This window comes from Mus caroli, unplaced genomic scaffold (genome assembly GCF_978045245.1).
Source record: "Mus caroli unplaced genomic scaffold, Mus_caroli_1 scaffold_6, whole genome shotgun sequence".
NCBI lineage: Eukaryota > Metazoa > Chordata > Mammalia > Rodentia > Muridae > Mus > Mus caroli.
The window spans coordinates 54,553,213-54,573,839 of record NW_028227261.1 but is presented as its reverse complement, the minus strand read 5'-3'; the positions used below and the strand labels follow the sequence as shown (position 1 = coordinate 54,573,839).

At 44.2% G+C, this 20,627-nt stretch overlaps 1 protein-coding gene and 1 non-coding gene across 2 annotated transcripts in view; one reads left to right on the top strand and one right to left on the bottom strand.

Annotated features, from left to right (window-relative positions):
* Positions 1-20,627, bottom strand: part of Jak1 (Janus kinase 1) — a 112,064-nt gene that overhangs the window by 18,093 nt on the left and 73,344 nt on the right. The window contains exons 4-11 of the mRNA XM_021159432.3: positions 18,903-19,026; positions 14,159-14,312; positions 11,578-11,741; positions 9,187-9,526; positions 7,289-7,477; positions 4,920-5,077; positions 3,920-4,043; positions 893-1,079 (exon numbers count right to left, since the gene is read on the bottom strand). Of these exons, the coding sequence (XP_021015091.1) occupies positions 893-1,079; positions 3,920-4,043; positions 4,920-5,077; positions 7,289-7,477; positions 9,187-9,526; positions 11,578-11,741; positions 14,159-14,312; positions 18,903-19,026 (1,440 nt within the window). The remainder of the gene's footprint in view (positions 1-892; positions 1,080-3,919; positions 4,044-4,919; positions 5,078-7,288; positions 7,478-9,186; positions 9,527-11,577; positions 11,742-14,158; positions 14,313-18,902; positions 19,027-20,627) is intronic.
* On the top strand, positions 16,568-16,671 carry LOC115030922 (U6 spliceosomal RNA). Its single transcript, XR_003836522.1, has one exon. It is a non-coding gene; the product is annotated as a U6 spliceosomal RNA (small nuclear RNA).

The window sequence follows — 20,627 nt, the reverse complement described above, 5'->3', positions numbered from 1 at the left end:
TCCATGAGACTCATTTCATTCTGTGAGAGAGGCCTCTGGCCAGGTAACCCCCAAAGCATCCTTTCACACTCACATTCTGAGGCAAGGAGTCTACCTCATGGACATTAGCTGTGCTTCTTTCAGAGCTTAACCAAAACCAGGTGAGTCCCTAGGCCCTTGCCTGGGTTTTAGTTCCTGCTCCTTCTATAGCCCTCTGACTGCAAGAGAAGGCTGCAGTCCCTTGGTATGGCAGCCAATCTGTTCTCCTCAGTTCCATTTCTCCTGTCCTTCTCTACTTCACAGTGGTCCTCTTGAAGCTCCCTACAGCTCCTGCCCTGGCCTACCACATTGGTTCCTGCATCAGCTCTACTGGGCAGGCCTTTGCCAAACTGGCACCTCCCTCTCATCACCCAACACTAAGCTCAACATCTGCTCATGACTCAGAGATTTTGACTGTTTCTCTCTCTTTTTACCCTAGAGTATGTTATCTATCACCCATCAACCATTGAGGTGGTCTCAGTGATCTATATACCCTCAGTGACCAGAGCCTGGGTCTTCCTACCTAACACAGTTCCTTAGCCCTCAGATGTGCCAGAAACATTTGTCTGATACATAAACCAAACTGAGTTGTCAAGCCACTTTACTCAAAGAACAAAGAAACCTCTGCTTATTAATCCTGAGCAGTCTCTTCCGCAGTCTCACTGGGGTACTGAGGAGAGGTGTATGCCTGTTATACAGACAACACTGGCACTAGAGAGATGAGATGTGACATGGGGACAGACCTGAGACAGAGCTTAGAGAAAAACACCTAGGACTACAGTTTCTTTAACTCAGATAGCATCCTTTGGGTAAAGCATCACAACTGGCAAAGGACAACCCAGAGGAACACAGCTTGGTTCTAACAGAGACAAACCTCGAGGCTTAGGCTGGCAGCATCGTTTCAGCACAAAGCTTATGTTGTCCGTGCGCAGGATCTGCTTCTTGAGGTGGTTCATGAGGTCTCGCAGGCTGGGAAAGTGGTCCATAGAGCCATGCAGGCTGTAGCGGCCCTTCTGTACCTCAATCTGAAAGTTCTTGAACTGCTTCTGGCCACCCAATACCTGCCATCCACAAAACAACCATGTTTACAATGGGACCAGGCAATATAATATTAGGGGTCACTGAGCAAGAAGGTGTAGAAACTGTGTGTCTAAAAATATCCTCCAATAAACTTCATCAACAAGCCAACCAAGCAGTAAGTCAATAAGGAAATAGTACCCGGAAAGTAAAAGGGGGCCAGCACGTCAGCATACGGAGAGCTTACAGCTACAGAAAGGTCATCTGGGTTTTGACCTGTGAGATGAAGGTCATGAAAAAATGTCACAGGATTGTTGCAAAAGTCATAGGATTTTTGTTTAAAGAAAAAAACCAAAACCGTCACACATTTTAGAATGATCAATTACTGAAAACTGAACCCTAAATGGGTAGCTATATCACCACTTCTTGTAGAACAAGGTAGAAGAAGGGCAAAAAGAATGTACGGAGGAGGAAGGGGTGGAGTGTTAGAGAGCCTTTTCCTGGCACCCCACGGCAACTGCACTCTTGAACTCTCAGTGATTGTGATGATCAGGATAAGACTGGGCTGGTTAACATTTTATCATGGAGGGGAGGAAGGGATTAGGAAGTTTCCATCTCTTCAGATGATATAAATACAGTTAATAGCTGCTGGGGAAGGAAGAGACATTTTCTTTAGTGGTATAGCTTCTAGGATGGATCCTGTGTTCCTATGAGCAATCCTAATTAAAATCATTTGGTCATCAAAAAAAAAAAGACATGACAACGGAAGAAGGACTTTCTGAGAAGAGACTGGCAGGAGTTGGAGTGGACAAGGATCAAGGGGGTGAATAAGGATCATTCATATATATATAAATATAAATATATATAAATATATACATACACATATATATGAATGAAAATATAATAAACCCATTATTATGTATAATTAATATATGATATTTTATAAGAAAAAACCATTAGTACTTTATAAAGATTAACCAGTACTATGTATGAAATAAGAACTGTGAAGGTTAAATTCACCCAGAACTCTTTCAGAGTGAGCCCTCACACACTATGAACCAGCCCAAGGAGAAGCACACACACTGGGAGCTGGGAGTTTGCTATCCATCCAGGCCATAATTCCAGCACCACAAAAACCTGTCCGAGAAGCTTTCTTCCATGGCTCTTATACAAAAAAAGAAAATATAAAGAGTGAGAGCCAGGAAGATGTCTTTATAGTAAAAACTGGGACATGACATTTAAGACATCAGTGTCCACAAGGTTAATGCATCCTACAAACCCATACAATGAAGCCGGGCGTGGTGGCGCACGCCTTTAATCCCAGCACTCGGGAGGCAGAGGCAGGCGGATTTCTGAGTTCGAGGCCAGCCTGGTCTACAGAGTGAGCTCCAGGACAGCCAGAGCTATAAAGAGAAACCCTGTCTCGAAAAACCAAAAAAAAAAAAAAAAAAAAAAAAAAAACCCATACAATGGAACAGCACCACCTCTATCATATGGCCTCTGTAAGTTTTCATTAGCTGCATGTACAGCAAAATGAAATAAACAATCCTCTTTGTGACTGTCCTTTCCCCCAGGACTAGGATGTTGCTCTGAGTCTACCTCAGAAGGCGGGGCTACCTTACAGCCATGCATACTATTAAACTTCCTCCAAAGACTGACCAGTAAGTGAAAACAGGAAGCCACCAAGCCCAAGGCAGTGCTGAGGTCTGGCTGTTCAGGAACACTCCTGGAACTTTACCCAGTACATCTGGCAGCACTGGGTTCCTTATGTGACTTCCTCCTTCCACTGTGACAGAGCCCATTCTCGGGGCTCTCTTACACTTGTCTCCTGTGTCTGATGCCTTGCCTCCATCGACAGGTTCTTTCAACTCAGTTTTCCAGTCTGGGTGAGTCTCACTATTGCTGGTACATTTAATGTAGACTAACATTATAAAACTCACCACCCTCACTGGACCTGGTGGTACATTCCTTCAACCCTAGCACTCAAGAGGCAGAGGCCACTGATCTCTGTGAGCATAAGGCCAACTTAGTCTACATTATGAGATCCAGGACAGCCAGAGCTACACAGAGAGATCCTGTCTCAAAAAACAAAAAACAAAAAACAAAAACAACAACAAAAAAAAAACGCCAAGCAAAGCCCAACTCCACAACAACAAAACCTCACCCTCGACATCTTCTAAAATTCTCTAAAACCTTTTAAGCATTCTAAAATGTTGCGTGAATAGAAAAGGCACTTGAGGGACCATGAATCAGCAATCCATTTGGAGCTGCATCTGGGTGTTTATGCAGTAGACACCTTGGGAAAGCAATTTATGTTAAAATGCCCAAAGCTGTTGCTGGGGAGAACAGGCCATGTTGATGAGGTGGCTCTTTGACATTAGTTTACACCAGAGAATGCCACAGGCAAACACAGTTCTAGGTCTGATGATTCTGCCATTGGCTATAAAGTAAGTCTCTCTAGATAATTAAGCTAAAGTTCACATGTGCCTGATGGAAGGCGGTTTTCTGGTCACATTCTACCTTCTAAGGTTACAGTCCTTCTCCGGAGAGAAAAGAGAAAAGAAAGGAAGGAGGAAGAAAAGGAGAAAAGAGGGAAGGAAGGAGGGGAGAGGAAAAAAAGAAGAGGAAGAAAAGGAGGGAGGGAGAGAGGGAGGGAAGGAAGGAAGGAGGGGAGGAGGGAGGGAGGGAGGACCAGACATAGGAAGAATACAGAGTCTGGCTACTGAGTGTCCTATCAGGTAGGATATTCTTTCCAGACTACCAGAGACTTGCTCAGAGAGAGACCCTGGTGTTCCTTTCTCCCACAGTTCCTGGGCTGGGTGGTAGTGAACTACTTACTACCTTGTAGCTGCGTCCCCTGGCCCACATCTATGTCCCCACTGACCTCAGACTTCTCAAAGCAGGTGACAGTCATAAGAATGTTGTCAAAGTCAGTGCAGCTCCACCTCAGCACGTACATCCCCTCTTCACTCCCTTCCTGCCGCAGCTTATTGATGGCATACTCTGTGCTGGAGAGAGAAGTAGGCAAGGACAGTCTCAGACCATAGAAAACAAGCTGCCAGGGACACCCAGCCACACCCTGTCACCTGCCTGGCTCCTAAAGCACGTGGTGAGAAGGAGTTTGAGACATCCAGAGCTTCCAATTTCTAGGAAAAAACTCACCTACTGCACCCAACACACAGAGGTCTGCTTGATTGTCACAAAATCTACAAAGACATGTCTCCACATCTTACCAAAAGAGTGCACCTTAATACTAGTAAGTAAGAGCAGCTAAGGATTAAGTGGAGTCCCACACTTGGCCCTTTAGGGCAGTTGGGTTCACTTCCTTTACTGCTGTGTCTTTAGTGACCACACCTGGCCGGGCTCACAGTATGAGCTTAATTGATGACAAGCGGAATAAATACCTCAGTGGTGAGTAAAAGAGTATTAGAGAACACACTTTATGCTCCTTTGTATTCCCAAATGCAGTGACTCTTGATGCCCAAAGGGCACAGAGCACGATGGGTAGAAGGGGGCTAAACCTGTCACGTGGAATACAGATGAGGACAATTCTTAAGATTTAAAGATCTGCATCCTGTCTCCCTTCAAGTGCTCAGTATTGGACAGAGTAGGAGTTGGCTATGGAGAAGTGAAGGGGTTAATCTATGAGAAGCAGAGATCAAATTAAGGGAGTAGTTGAGGCATGCTCTAAGGGCCATGGCAGGAAATGACAGGAAGGGCTGGTGGGGGTCAAGTAGCATACTTCACAAAGAAGACAGCCTCCAAGTGTATGGCCACTCACCCACCCTCAACAACTGGCCACATGCAGAGCTAAGGGGACTTCCCACCTCTAAAACCTGGGCTCTTTTCACACCAAAGGTAATTGAGAGAATTCTGGAACCAACCAGATTGGACCGTGACAGCCGTTCTGTATATTGTGGACAATCAGTGGGGGAGCCACATCAGTACAGAGGTAATGGTGGGCATCTGCAGTGAGCCGGAAGTAGCCATCCACCAGGGACACAAAGGACAAGGCTTCCTCGTGAGAAGAGAGCTTGAGTTCCTGGTGAGAGAAAACACACCACAATTACTTCACTCCCTTCTCGTGTGGCTGGCATCAACCTTCAGATACCTTTGAAAAGCAAATTTCAAATGCTCTAGAGCAGGGGGGTGGCTGGCTGATCAGACCTCTCCTGGCATACAAGCACCTTGGTTTCTTGACAGCAGAAGCCTGAGAAGTGTGTGTGAGATGCAGAGATCAAAGCAAGACTTGGCAACACGCTGGCATCCTGCTTTCATGAAAGATCAGTAGCCAAGTACTACCTGCTCAAAGGGCGGATCTATGGAGAGGCACAGTGTGAACCGCAGGCTCTGCAACCAGCCTCTTCAAGCTCACAGCATCCCCACCTGCTACCAGGCTCAAACATATTCAACTCGATGTTTTATAGCTCAAAATGGGCAACTACTGGCAATTTCACATTGTTTAATCAACAATTTGTGTCTTTAACAGGTCACTTAACCTCTGTGCCTCTCCACCACAGAGTTAACATGGGAATTAAAACAGCTGACACTTGTAAAGTTGTTAAGAGTAGCCTTCTATTTTATACCCAGGTTGTTTGTAGTACTTTGACTGCAAATACGGCTGAAATGAACCCCTTTTGTTGGTTTGGTTTTTGGTTTTTCAAGACAGGATTTCTTCATGTAGCCCTGGCTATCCTGGAACTTACTCTATAGTCCATGCTGGCTTTGAACTCAGAGACCTGACATGAATACTCTTATTCATGAGCCACTGTCTGTACCTCATAGTTTCTGGAAAACATGTTCACTGGGTTCCTAAATGAAACCCACAGAAATATTTTCAAGATTTTTGCCACAGGCTGTCAAACTGATTTCTAGGAGGTTGTCAGAAGGGCAGTCTCTCCACAGGAGAGTGTGGCGCTCTGTCTGTGCTGCCTCACTGGGCTCTTCCTTTGCGTTGTGCATTATCTTTCTGTCATTGTTTTAAGCAAAACAAGATTTCCCTGGTGCTGATGGCCTTCACTTTGTAAGCATGGCTGTCACACTAGCCTGGCCTCAACACGTGTTATCAGGGGTGACTTCCCACGACAAAAACATGTTTACTTGGCAGAGTTACCACTTTCCCTGCCAAGCTGGCCTGCTTGTCTAAGTTGTGTCCTCAAGTGATACCAGAAAAGACAAAGTGAGGTAACACCGTCTCTGCTGTCCTCGAGCCCCTGGGTGTGCCTGACACCACTGGGGCTGCTCTGTGGCCTACTCATGAGCCCAGTGCGGCTTCCTTCTACCCAGCTCAGCAGGGACACCTCTGTGGGCTCTATCTTTTCCTTTTAAGATCAGAGGTTAAGTTATGGTTAACAGTATGAGACTGCCTGGGAATGGACAGAGCCTATAGTAATAAACTTCAGGAAAAGACCTATGGCACACAAGAGTGGCCCAAACATCAGAAAGACAGAAGGAACAGAAAAAAAAATTTTGATAGATAGTACAAAGAGGCCAGGTGTTGGATCCAGCTTTGCTCTAGGGTCCTACCTAGTGCATGCATGCACAGGGCTTTCTGGGACCTTGTCCTTGTAGAGTCCCTTCTCTTCCCCCACTATTTGCTCCTTGACAAATGGGCAGCTGGTAATTTCTTGGATTGGGAATGTGGGTCTGGTTGTATAGTGGATCAATGCTCTTAAGAGAATCCAGAGAAGTAGAGACTCCCTAGGGAGGTAGAGTCTGGGAGGAATTAGATCAGCAGAAGCAACTGAAGGGAAGAAATAAGGTACCAGTGCCAGGGGAGGGCCACAAACAGAGGCTCTTATCCAGGACAGGCCTCTAACTACCACATCAACATGGTACAATAAATAAAGAACTGATCTAATTCTTTTTCCTTCTTATCCACTTTTTAATGTATATGTGCCTGTCATACATGTGCAAGTGCCCACAGTGGCCAGAAGGCGGCATTATATTTCCTAGAGCTGGAGTTACAAATGGTTTTGAGTCACTGGGGTCTTCTGGAAGAACAGCAATTACTCTTAACTGCTGGGTCATCTCTCTGGCCCACCACTCACTTACTTTATAAACTAAATACTGACACTGAAATATCTTTATGTGGTCAACAAACCCTAAAGCAGATGGACATCTGTAAGAGCCAAGCCCCTGGGATGTGCCAGCGGCCTCTGGAGCAGACGCTGAACAAACACAACTCTGGAAATCACGGCCACAGAGTCTCTCACCAGCACATCCAGGCTGGGCAGGTCCCGAGCGGGCTTACCATGTTTTTGTTGTCCTGTTTGTTAATGCTGACCACAGACTCCTTTATTACAATATGGGTGATTTCAGGGAAATAGGAAAAATTGTTCCACTCTTCCCGGAGTTTGTTTCTCTCATCATCCTTCTTGTGTTTATTATATTCCAGTTTTTTCCGCTTCAGTTTATTTTTTTCCTTTTCAACAGGAACAACCTGATAAGATAACAAAAGTGACAGGATTTAGTTAGCTTTCTCATTTTCTGTTGGCAAAAGGTCAGTGCTTCTAGCAATTTCATATAGGGCAAAGGCCCAAAGAAGAGAAAGCCAGCATGCCTGAAGTCAGAGAAACGCAGGAAATCATGGGCTTACAAACACCAGAGAATCCTGGGATTTGGTTCTCCAAGAGTCCTTGATGAGCACGGTGCATGGTTTATAGTGTGCACGCTAATGCTGGAGAGGGCTTAACGGATGTATACCAGCCTCAGGCCTCCTCAACTCCAGACTGACTGTGCCCAACCAGACAGCAGATCTTCCCAAATACAACAAATGGTCAAAACCCAAGCTCCTCCTGCTACCAATGTTTTGACTTTAGACTAGTGCCTAAGTGAGGCTTCAAGAGATAAGAATTCATCTCAACAACTGATACCCTAAAGAGTACATACGTGCACAAAGTTATCTAAGTGACTAGCATGAGCTCTGCATGACAGCGTCCACATTAACTTCCAGACATCTCTGAGCCACCATTTCCCAGCCATAAAATATCAACTTATAATATCAATCTTCATGAGATTAGGCACATGCCTATCTATATGTTAATTACTATGCAGAAAGTACTTGGTAACTTGGTATTGTTATTTTAGCATGAGAATAAAGCAGGAGGAGAAAATTAATCTTATATTTAATATTACTTGTAGTAATAACTATGCAGCTATAGTAATTCAGACAACAGTTATTATTATTAGCCAGGTTTGGTGTCAACACACCATCTAGCTCTCTGAACAACCATATGAATCAGATATAGTAACTGCAGTCAGCCAATTGATTTCTTGGGTTCCACGTCCACCGAGTGTGTGTGCACAGATTCAACAGCCAATGCGCAAAATGTCAGGCCTATAATATTGTGTATGTGCCATAGACTCTTTTATTGTCATTATTCCCCAAATAGTGCAGTGTAACAATTTATGTAGCATTTACATAATGTTAGGTATTATAAGGCAACCTGGAAAAAACAAATGTATACAGAAGGATGTACAGGTTGCATAAAAATACTGTATCATTACCTATGAGACCTGAGCATAGGCAGATTTTGGTATCTACACAGAATCCTGACCAATACCTGCATCCAGGTAGTAAGAGATGACAGTATCTCCATTTGACAGATGAGTCCTATGCACCTACTTGGGTAGAATAACCCTCCTAAGGCCATTTAAATACAAGGAGTGGAGCTGAAATTTGAACATGTCTCCTTAGATTTCAACTCACGTTATTACCTCATTTGACAAAGATAAAGGGCTGCAGATGTCACTCAGCAGCAGATCACTTGCCTAATCGTCAGGCCCTAGATTTGATTCCAGCACTATAATTACAAGTAAAAGTGCGGGAGGGGCCCGCAGCATGTTCATGGCCCTCATGGCCCTTGATTCGATCCCCAGTACAACAAAACACTCAATCAAGCTTCATAACACAAAGGAGTTATCTATTTCATGACGTTAAAGACTGGCTAGATTCAGTTCCTGCCTTAACTGTGCCACAGTTGTGTTGTGAGTGATGAGAGATGAGTGGCCTCCAGCTGAGTTGATTTAATGTAGCCTACAAGGTGAGGTTATGAAAACAGGTGATTCTGACAGGCTCAACAGCACATTCCCTTGATGACGCTGGATATTCTCTTTTATTTTTTTCATCAGACACCCACACCCACTTACATTTGGTTTCTGCCGCCACTGGATCCCGAGATTTCCAGTCACCATGACTTCATAGAGAACATTGCCACTGTCATTCGAATGGCACCGACTCAATTCATTTTCTGATGATATCAGTAGCATAGAAGTCTCAAATATTTCAGCTCCATAATGTTTTGTCAAAGTTTCCAAGGTAGCCAGGTATTTCACCTTCAGGTCATGTGTAGACACACTGCTGTCACAGATGGTCTTGTTGTTAAATTCCTTCAAGAAATCCTTGAAAACATTATTTATTCGCATCCTGGTAAGGAGGTTCCTCTGTCTGATGGATTTATTCAATGTTTCTGGAATATATCGCTTGTAGCTAAAAGAAAATAATTTTTATATATACAGGTTAGCAAGAAATGATTAGAAATCTGCCTCTATGACTTTCCTTGTATGTTTAGGCAAACGAGAAAACAGCATCTATTCCCCGAGGACCATGGATATAAACGGCTGTGAAGAGATAGACACAATCCTGACAGAGAGCGTGCATGGCATCACGAGTTCCACAGATGTCAGCAGAACTGGAGCCCCTGGCACAACACAGACAGAAAAGCTGAGTCATCTAGATTTCTGCTTGCTAGTGTAGGGCTCTGTGCACATTAGAACACTCATATGCACCGGTAAACTGAGCACTGGGATCATGTTCACATCTGTAATCCAGCACTGGGGAGCTGGGGTAGAGGTAAGAGGACCAGGAGTTCAAGGCTATCCTCAGTAGGAGAGAGAATTGCTTGAGGGTGAGTTAGAATGTTCTGAAAAGCATCAAGCTGTGCTTTAATCTCCTCCGGAGATTAACACATTCTACGATGCCTGCCTGTCTGCATCCTGTTTGCTAAAAATTATATAATTTCTTATGAAAATGATTAGAAACTCACAAATGTCAAATACAAAACAGTATCTACCATGTGACTGTATCCACAAGTTCCCTAAGCTTTGTTACTTATCCCAGGCTCTCTAGCAATCAGATCTCAACACAAGGCCATGCTAAACAGGCAGGAGATAGTCTGAAAAAGATCATGACTAATACCCCTGAAAGAGCAAAGGTTTACTTTAGTTCTTTCTATATTTTGTCCACTGGGACAAGCAAAGGGAAACTGGCCCAAAGAATCCCTATAACAATACTGAGGCATACTGTGAACTCTCAGACCAATCTTCAGCAAATAGTACAGTTTTTCTCTTAAAAGTAATATAATAGAATTACAGAATAGTTGTCAACTTAAGCCACCTGAAAAAATAAAACACAAGGAGTGAAGGTCACATAGAAATGACTTGGAAAGTATCTAATACCCCTGCCTGAGGAGCAACTGGATACTGACAACACAAGGAGAAATGGAGATCACCTCATGACATGTACATAGCACTCTCATCAACTCTCCTTTCATATGCAGCGGTGGACCTGGGGGTGACCCCACTTCTGTGGTACTGCGGAAGGAACTAGGAACTCAAGCGTGTGAGACGAGAGCTCTGGCATTGCGCCCTGCGCTGTATCCTTTGTAAATACCCTCTTTAAAATGGGATTGCCTTTTCTTTTCAGCCCTTCTTATTTTATTTTTTTTTTATTTGAGACCAGGTCTCATTATGTAATCCTGGCTGTCTTAGAACTTGCTGTGTGGACCAGGTTGGCCTCAAACTCAAGAGATCGTCCAGCCTCTGTCTCTGCCTCTGCCTCCCAAGGGCTGGGACCAAGGCATGTGCCACCAGCCCAGCTTGTGCTATCTCACAGCTCATTGGTGAGTGGAGAGATGATTCAATTTCAGAGATAGACTGAAATTACGCAGACAAAATATTAATCTCAAGCCACACTTATATAAAATTTTCTGTAACAAATAACTGACCGTCCCTCCTATTAGAAGTAACAGCTCCCAGACCACAGAGTGCAGATTAAAGAAGGCAGTTCCAACAGGCAGCAGTGTCACCGTGGGAAAGACAGGAAGCATGCAGATCACTCATCTGCCTGGATATTTCACTCTAGTTCACATTTCTGAGATTATTAGTTAGCATAAAACATATCAAGCCATAATTTTCAATGTGCTGCTCAGTACAAATATTCAAAGATTTGATTCATGCAAAGAGATGTCAGAAAAACAGTGCAGCAGTCAAACAAGATATAGGAAAGCATATAAAATAACATTACAGTTAGGTGAGGTGGAACACGCCTGTAATCTCAGACATATGAAAGCATATAAAATAACATTACAGTTAGGTGAGGTGGAACACGCCTGTAATCTCAGTACTTGGAGGTACTTGAGGTATGAAGAACACGAGTTTGAGGCTAGCCTGAGCTACACACAGCAAGACTGTGTTTCAAAACCAATGTCCCAAATCAGTACCAGGTGCCTACAACCGACTCGGGTCATCAGGAAGGCGTACCTGATGTCTTTGGGAAGTTCCGGCAACTGCATCTTCTTCATCATGGCATAGTGGGAGATGGCCAGGACCGCCATGCCCAGGCACTCATTCTCAATATCATGTCCGTCTTGCTCCGTCTTGGGGTCCCGAATGGGAGCCAGGCATTTGATCAAATCATACTGTCCCTTGGGAGCAGAGAAGAGAAAAACTGAGTCACCACCTAAGCTTTAGGAGCCACCATGCTGACCTAGATGGCCAAAAAGGGCTGGCCAAAATGCCACCCAGCAAAGAGAGGCATCAGTGTGTCTCCAGGATCAAGGCTGTTCCCACTCAAGTGGAGCACAAGGCAGCTAAGAATGTGTTCTCCTAGATGACTTCATTCATTCATCTATCCATTCATTTAGTGAGTATTTACTGAGTATCTGTCAAGGTGCTGGTGAAGAACACAGATTCACAGCCCCCTTCCCCCCACCCTTCATGGGGCCTCTAAATGAACAATGCCTAAACACTGTGACTATTAGGTCTCAACTGCAGCAGAGCAAGGCAGGTGACACTGGGCTGACAGCATTAATTTCATAAGTATGTAGTATTATGGGTTTGGAGACAGGGGAAGGAGTTACAATCCACAGAGCATCATTACCACAAACCATTAGTTTGTTCCACGTGTGTTATTCACATTTCTAGTACAGAAGAATGCCATGGGAGTACACTATCTCACAGATGGAGCGAGGAACATAGCATCCCACAAAGCAATGGGGACTTTACAAACAAACAAAAAATAAAGTATGTAAAACTGGACTAAAACCAGTACCCACAGCTAGCCTTGTTCAGAGCAATGATGGGCAGTGCAGGCTCACACTCCCTAGCCGCTAAGCTCCCTGCCAGACATGTGAGTTGTTCCTTTACTTCACCTTAGTCCTCACAACAGCCCTGTCAGAGTCCCACTAGGGGAGGAATCTAACTCAGAGCACAACATCCGGTCCGCTCTGAAGAAGAGAAACAGGAAGCACTAATGTTAGATGCTTGCAAAAAAAAAAAAAAAAAAAAAAAAAAAAGCGAGTCAAATCGAAGAGAGGCATGGAATGCTGAGCTGAGCTAAAGCCCGATCCTGACTCCCCGCGCCTTTCCTCAACACTCCCACAGCCCACCACTCTCTGCTAGGCATTCCCACACCGAGGAGGCTGAGCTTCCCAGCCGCTTCCTATCCAGGCAAGAGGGGATCTGGCAGAGTGGTTTCTACTGACTCACTTTCCCTGAAAGCACTTCTCAGTTTCACATTACTGTTTTGTTTTGTTTTGTTAGGGGTGAGATAGGCTGAAGTTCTTTCTGTCCATAGTAGGAGTTTTTTCTTTCAGGTTAAAGCAAGGTCACTGGCCATTTCCACAAAGTTTTGAGAAAGAAGAATAATTTATACCAACAGTACTGGAGGAGCAAAAACTCTGATGCTGAGATCTTGGAAGAGGAGGGAGAACCTGACTGTGAGCACTCTACCCTCAAGTAACTGACACTGAGCCTCCTGAAGGTGAGACGCTAAAGCAAGGATGAAGCCATCCTTGAAGCAGGGCAATCTCCTCCTTCCTTCATGAGTTCTCCCAGTTCAAGCCGCTCCACAGGCTCTATCACTAAAGTCTGTCCCTTTCTGCTCTATTTTTAAAGTCAGAGTCTCACTGTGTAACCCAGGCTGACTTCAAACTCACAACCTGAGTCTTTAAAGTGCTGAGATTACCACACTTCACAAGTCTGAGATGGAATGCCTGACCCTTATGATTTTCTGTGCACTATCTATGTATCATTTACAAACTCACTGTTTGTTTTTTGTCTAACTTGAATATACAATGGGGACAGAGAGAAACCATATTGTTTTGTCCAAGTATCCAGTGTCTTGGCAAATACAATCGCAGAAAGCAAACCAGACACAGACACCTGTGTAACTTGATGCTCCATCAATGAATTGATATGAAGCCATTCAAGATGAGTCGGACAAGATCTCACTATAGCCATGGCCGTGTGTGTGTGTGTGTGTGTGTGTGTGTGTGTGTGTGTGTACAGACCAGGCTGGCCTCAACTTTGCTGTAGTTCTGCCTCTGACTATAAAATGCTGCAATTGCAGGTACACATCACCATGTCCAGCCAGATCAATATTTATAATGGATATCTAAAAAATGAGAAGGAAGATGAAAATAAGATGAATAAAGAAGTGGTTTATAAATAACATGGGCATTATGGTATTTCCAAATTCAGTATACATGGGGTAATAGAAAATTGACATCGAAATCAGGAAACATTGCATCAAACATGCTAGCTATCCCGGAGCAATGCAATTCCAGGCACCTCCAGCCTCTCTTGGCCTGGCTGCTACCTCACTTCCCTTCAGCAGCTACTCTGTGCCCTCTCATGTAGAATACAGATGATAAGCAAAGTGGTAGAAAGCAGTGGAAAGAAAGTAACTGGCGTGGAAGGCCCATAGCTAGGAGCCTATGGCCTTCCCAGTCACCTGGGCAACAACATCTGGTGCCACTAAGCACAGCTGCACAGGGACTCTCAGCCCCACCAGGCCTCACATTCCTCACAAACTTTAGATCTCCTAGCTCAAGCTCCCTACCTGTGCAAACAGATACTCCAGTGAACTGGCATCAAGGAGTGGGGTTGCTTCTGGAACCCTTTTCTTCTCATAGCCGTTTTTCTGCTTCTTTGGAGAATGTCGCCACACAGACTGTTCGTTGTCATTGGTTCCGTGCCAGTTGGTAAAGTAGAACCTAAAAGACAGTATAAAAATGTCAACTGTGGTGGAGGAGTCCCTGGACTGCTTGTCTGGGAGAAGTGTCTATCTAGAGTAGCCCTTGCTGAAGCTGAACTGCCCTGAGGAAACTGAAGACACCAGCCTTGCACCCTCAACTCTCACTACCCTGAGCCAACATGCCTTCTCTCTCTTCCAAGTGTGCTCTCACATGTACCTCAGCACCTCTCTTGGGGCAGGAGGATAGAGTGATGTCCTGGTGGTCACAGTACAATTCTTCTGACCTACATAATGCCGTCCATACCTTCCTAGGTGAAAACACCACCTGCCGCCTACAACTAGCTGCTCCTTCACAGCTCTAGTTCTGCTGGGCTGCCCGGCCTGAGCTCTCTCCATTGTGGTCCTACCACTTCTGAAATCAAGCTCTGTCCTACAATCAACAATACAGTAGTGTTTCTCAGGTCTCAAATGGCTGTTACTGAATTCGTGATGTATTTTACAATGAGCAAAGCTTCAAAGATGAAACACAAAATCATCAGGCTAAAAGAAAGCAGCACTTTCCCCTTGATCCACCTACTCCTAACAGCAAAACCTGCAGGCAGACTTCATTGTTTCCTCTGTGCAGATGAGAAAAACTCAAGCTCACTGAGGTGAGGTGACCTAACCCTCCGAGCCTGACTCACTACTACTTTGGCCTGCTACCTGTTGGGGAGACAGAATGGGTTCTAAGCTGTCTGAGAGTGGCTGAACCAAAGTGGTCCAGCTGTCTTCAGGCTACAGACTCAGCTCTGTCTGGGACTCTCTCCCAAATATGCCAGTAAGTTGACAGAAAAGCAGCCATTTCACTGAGAAGCAATAAACAACTCCCACCCTAAAGAGCTGCTATGAAAGTCTGATGACAACAACAGAGCCAGCACAGGACACAGAGGACTCTCGGGCATAGCCTCTGCCCTCTGAGTTCCCTGCCCCACAATAATACAAAACAACAGGAAGTGGGACACATGTCACAAGCAGAACTACACTGCAGCGTTCACAGGCCTCACATCTCTTTTCCTCTATAAATATCTGTCAAGAGTTACATTTCACAGCTTGACTTAAGCTCAGTTTAATGTGATAAATGTGATAAAACATACACATTTCATGGACGCCTGATGATATGGTGAGCCCTTAACACCATGTTTAATAGGTAACTTGTCCAGGATAATGAATGCCATACTAGAATTCCAACCTTTTGACACTGCAATATAACATTATCATCTACAAGTGTGTTGAAGCACCCTCATAGTTATCCTGGGATGCACACAACCTGCAGGCTACAGGTTGGACATGCTTGGCTCTAGAACACGGATGGCAAACAGGTACGTGGATGAGGCAAGATGCTTCTGCAAGAACAAGATGACTGGCTGAATTAGCTAGGAAACAAACAGGTACATTTTGAAACAGTGTGAGCAAAGTGAGAGCTCCCTGACGGCAGGCCACAGCTGTCTAGCTCAGCACCAAATCCCCAGAGCCACAGAGCAGGTGCTAACTGCGTGCTTCACTGATAAACAACAAATTCAAGGAGTAGGGTCAACATGGGCAGGGCAGGATGGAACTATTACTTTAAAGGTAAAAAACAGTGTTGTAGCTTTCCATGGTTGTGCACAGCCTGTCTTCTCTGAAGCTCATGAAAGGAACTAGGAGACTATCAGTGTCTTGAATGCAGAAACAACCACAAGCTGCACAAACTACACCAGGTCTCCAAAGCAGATGGTAGACTATCCCCTTAAGTTCCATGTATGTTCTAGGAGACCAGATTTCAACTGGTGGACCCACCAATGCAGTGGCTTATGCTTATGTGAGCCTGGGCCCTATAGTATACTCTTCACAAGGAGAGCGGAGCACAGCAGAAAGGAGTCAGTGAAGCTCCACTCTTCCCATAATGGGAAGGGAATGACCCACCTGGCCAGCTACAAAGGTTCAACCAGGGCCCTGACTGCAGAGCACATAGGCCAGGCACAGTCTGGTAGATACAGAACCATGTGAGGACCACAAGCATTATGAACAGCATGGCAGGTTCCCTGCAAGCTTGCTGAGAGAAGCACTGAAGACAGGTACTCTCTGAACCAATCCAGCCTATACACACTCCTTCCACATCCATCTAGGACCTTTACATTGGAAAGCCAGGTTCAGTGGTGGTGCTTAAAATTGCAGTAATTTGGAAGGCTTCTGCAGGAAGACTGCAAGTTCAAGGCTAGCCAAGTTGCCTAGGATACATTTGGAGGTGGGGGTGGGGTGCTTGCTTCCTCAGCACAAATAATAAAATTGGAACGCTACAGAGATAAGCATGGATCCAGTGCAAGGGTGACACACACATCTGCGAACTGTTCCAGACTTAAAAATAAAAGATGATTACCAATATTAAAACTGTAATTGCTAATAGAGCAAAACTAGAAAAGTAACAAGCCACCATGCCTGGCTTTGTATATTGGTGCTGGGTGGGACCCACACCCAGGCCCTCGAAAGCACTTCACTGACTAGGCCAGATCCAACATAACATAAAATTCTCAAAACCTATCAATTTACTGCTAAAAAAAATTACCAGGCTGCTTACTGAACTTTGTATAAGTAAGTCCTGATAATACGATAACAGTTAAAATGGAGTGGGAGTGAGTGAGTGCGGCATCCACAGAGCACACACACCCTTTCAGAATGATGGGGAAGGAAGGAAGGAGAGAGCAACACCAGCCATATAGAACCTGACATTTCCAGAGAGACACTAGAGATGACTACACATTCTTGGTTTACATTTAAACTCTGGACCTGATGAGACGTTTTTTAAGTTTCTACAGAATTTTACTGAAGTCGGTGATTGTCACATGTGGTTTTTTTTTTTTTCCCTGAAAACAAGTAAATATGGCTGTCTTACATTAACGTACACCATAAACAACCATCCACATCATTAAAAGAGAAAGGCATGACTAAAATAGAGCTGGGATGGCCCTGTGACAGTCACTAGACTTGTTTTCTTACTGCACTTCTTCAGTGGTTAGAGTACCAGCTCTCAAGCTCTTTGTAGACTGTTCCACCACAAATGTCTGCACTGAGGGTGGTATCTTTCCCCAGCTTCAAAGAGGCTGTGGTAACAAAGCAATATCCTGTTAAAGCACACTGGCAGGGGTAAAGTCCAGGTGACAGAACTGAAGTCTCGCACTTCCTAGCAGCTAACAGAATGGTGAGCAGCTAAACGCCACCTGTAGCCATGAAGACAAGCCCCTGCCGCACTACCAAGAGGATTTACTAGGTGTGGAACTTCACCAACTCCTTTCTCATTGGAGTCCAACAGCTTTTCCTCTGGAATAATGGGAGTTTTGAGTCAGGCAAGCTTGGGTCTTTTGTAAATGCTAAATGCTGCCACACTGGACTGTGATCTAAGTAAAAAAGCCTACTGGGAAAGAATTAGATCTCAAGGGCATGTCCCTGTCTAAGTTTCTAGCTGCACCTTCCACCTCACAGTTTTGATCACAGAACCAGCCCCAGGCTGTGGGAAGTAAGATCAGCGTGAGAAAAGGAAACTAATATAGTGAGAAGGCTCAGCTGGGAGGGCTGAAAGGTCCCCTATAACCAGGTAAGAATCTCACAGGCACACAGCTCTCCCCACAAGGTGAGAACTTAGATGAGTGCCAAAAGAGGATTCAGCCTCGCAGACAATCAACATTTAACGAAGGCGACAGATGGAGACTCTGGAGACCCTAGAGATTCTGGAAGGTGTTTCTAGGGTGACCTGGCACCCTCCTAGCGTCTGAGCTGATCTACTGCCTTAACCATATCTACACAGATCAAGGTTCTTTTCAGAAAGGGCCTAGCCTACTTATAAGCTTCCTGGCTAAGCATACATTAGCTTGTGCTTCACTGCCATCTAAAGTGGTTCCATTCCCACAACATTTCCTCAATACACTTACAAAGTCAAAAGTGTGTGTGAATGGAAGCACCAGCAGTCTATGTGACCTTGGGACATTTAACAAAATCTCTGGTGTGGGAGAAAAGTGAACTGCTCAACAGAACACGAAGGATAAGAGCAATGAGAGTCCAATGTTGTCAGGAGTGGATCAAAGCACCACTCCCTGAGAGGAGGGCTGAGCACTTATTTCTGTTACCTCTTCAGGTGACATACAGAATGCTTCTTAGCCATAGCCTTTAGTAGGAAACATGTTTATCACAACTTAGTATATGCATATATATTTCACACCTCAGAAGTTTTAAAATACAATGACCTTAGAATATTAGGAGTGTGTGTGTGTGTTTAGTTCTTGTTTCTTTCTATTGTTTTTTAAGTGCTGGTTATAACCCATTATGCTAAACCTACAACCATGACTCACCGTGTGGAAAACTTTGCTAGAAGGCTTGAACTCTATCTAAAACAATCTTCATATCATGTTTATAAAATGTGAGAGGTGATCAAATTCACTCTGAATCACACTGCAACACAGAAAATGTCCCTTCTTGAATGAGAAGCAAACAAATAAAGTAACTCTAGCACTTCTTCCTAAGTGGCTCAGGGCCCCTGGCCAAACACTGCCCCAGGTAACATGAGCGAGTAACCCTCTGGCGCCAGGTCTCTGTGCTATACCTCATGCGGTAGTGGAGCCGGAGAGACATTTTGTCATCCACAGTGATGATTCGGTTCGGAGCGTACCAGAGCTTGGTGCTCTCATCATACAGGGCGAAGAGGTTGTGACAGAGAGGAGAGATACCTGAGAAGAGAGGACATGGCTAAGTTACAGGCAGATGCACTTGGCCATCTGTTTCCAAAGAGTAACACACAACGATAAGGAATTCTCTCATCCAGAAACAATCTCTGTCGCCTGCATCCTCTCAGCGCAGATGCAACTCTCAGCAATGTTCACTCAGGGGATTTTAATCACGTTAATGGAGAATCACAGCTCCCTGGGAGCATGTACAGCGGCTCCTGGCAAACCAAATTAAAGACATTTAAAAATAAAATGATACAATTCTCATTACAGGAGTCTTACCAAACTTGGATTAAAAGAAAAAAGGGCTATCTCAGAGGCCCACAGATTCCATCTGATATGTCCCTTTTAAATCATAGCAAGGGAAAAGACATCTGAGGAAGGTAGGAATTCCTCAATCTGTTCCCTACAATTTTAAACAATTCTGACACTGATTATACATTATATATGCAAAGTTGTTTCTGGCCACCATACAAACTGCATATTAGAATAAATAAACAAAGTGACTTTGTCAGTGATTAAAATGTATTATAGTTAATATTTAAATAGACTTAAGTACTCTCTACACTATAATATATTTATTCACATTAACTAGCAAGAAGAATTCTTAACAAAGCTGGCCCAAGAGTGTCCCACCTTCCTACTACACTATGTGCTCCTTTAATAATAACCAGCATGGTGGGGAAGCCAGATTAGGAAATAAATGCCTTGCTTCTGGGCCTATCAGGAGCCAAACAATGAGAGCTAAAAGAAAAACTTTAAGAGTTAGGTGAAAATGTAAAGGAAAGCGCACTGCCCCAACACCACTTACTGCAATTACCAAAGAGAGCTATAAAAATCTATAACATTCAGTGTTTATGTATTTTCAAATTAACAGAAGAGTTACCATCTATTCTGTACACACTGGGCTGAGGAACATATAACCCTACTGTCAGATCCTAACAAACTACCATCTAGTGAGAGTTACTTAAAAATATGGCCCCCTTTTCCCACATTACACAGAGCTCAGTCCATTTAATCCCTTGTAGTAGTACTAGGGTAGTAAGAGCCTACCACATTCTTCCCCTGTAACATAAAGACCCTAATGTAAAGCACTTTAGGCAAAATGATGTGTATAGGGAAGTAAATGAGGCCTCCAGACAAGCTATGTTACTAGCAAGATCTTAAACTAACTACAACATTCCCACAATGTTGCTCTCAAAGCTAAAGGCCTAGGCAGAGCATGGCCCAGGCTCTGCAGCATCACAGCAAGTTAACCTCATCACGATAAGTAGATCTACTACAACCCTTTCCAAACGGCTTTACTGGAATACAGTTTACCACTATAAACCCACCTGTCCTACATGTATATTCCAATGGACTTCAAGTAAACTAATGTGTGAGATAGGTGGCCGTTTTATGGCTTTGTGGCTTTACTTTACTTTCCATATAAAATGAGGTGGGTGAACACCATGCACCTTCATGCTGGAGGATGACGAAAGGAGATTTATTTTGTTAGGTACTTTGGTCTCTCACACTAGCAAGGCAATGGGCTAACTTTAAGTAAAGCAAGCCTCACTTTTTTTAAAATTAATTTTTGGGTTAATATACAAAGGTGTCATCAT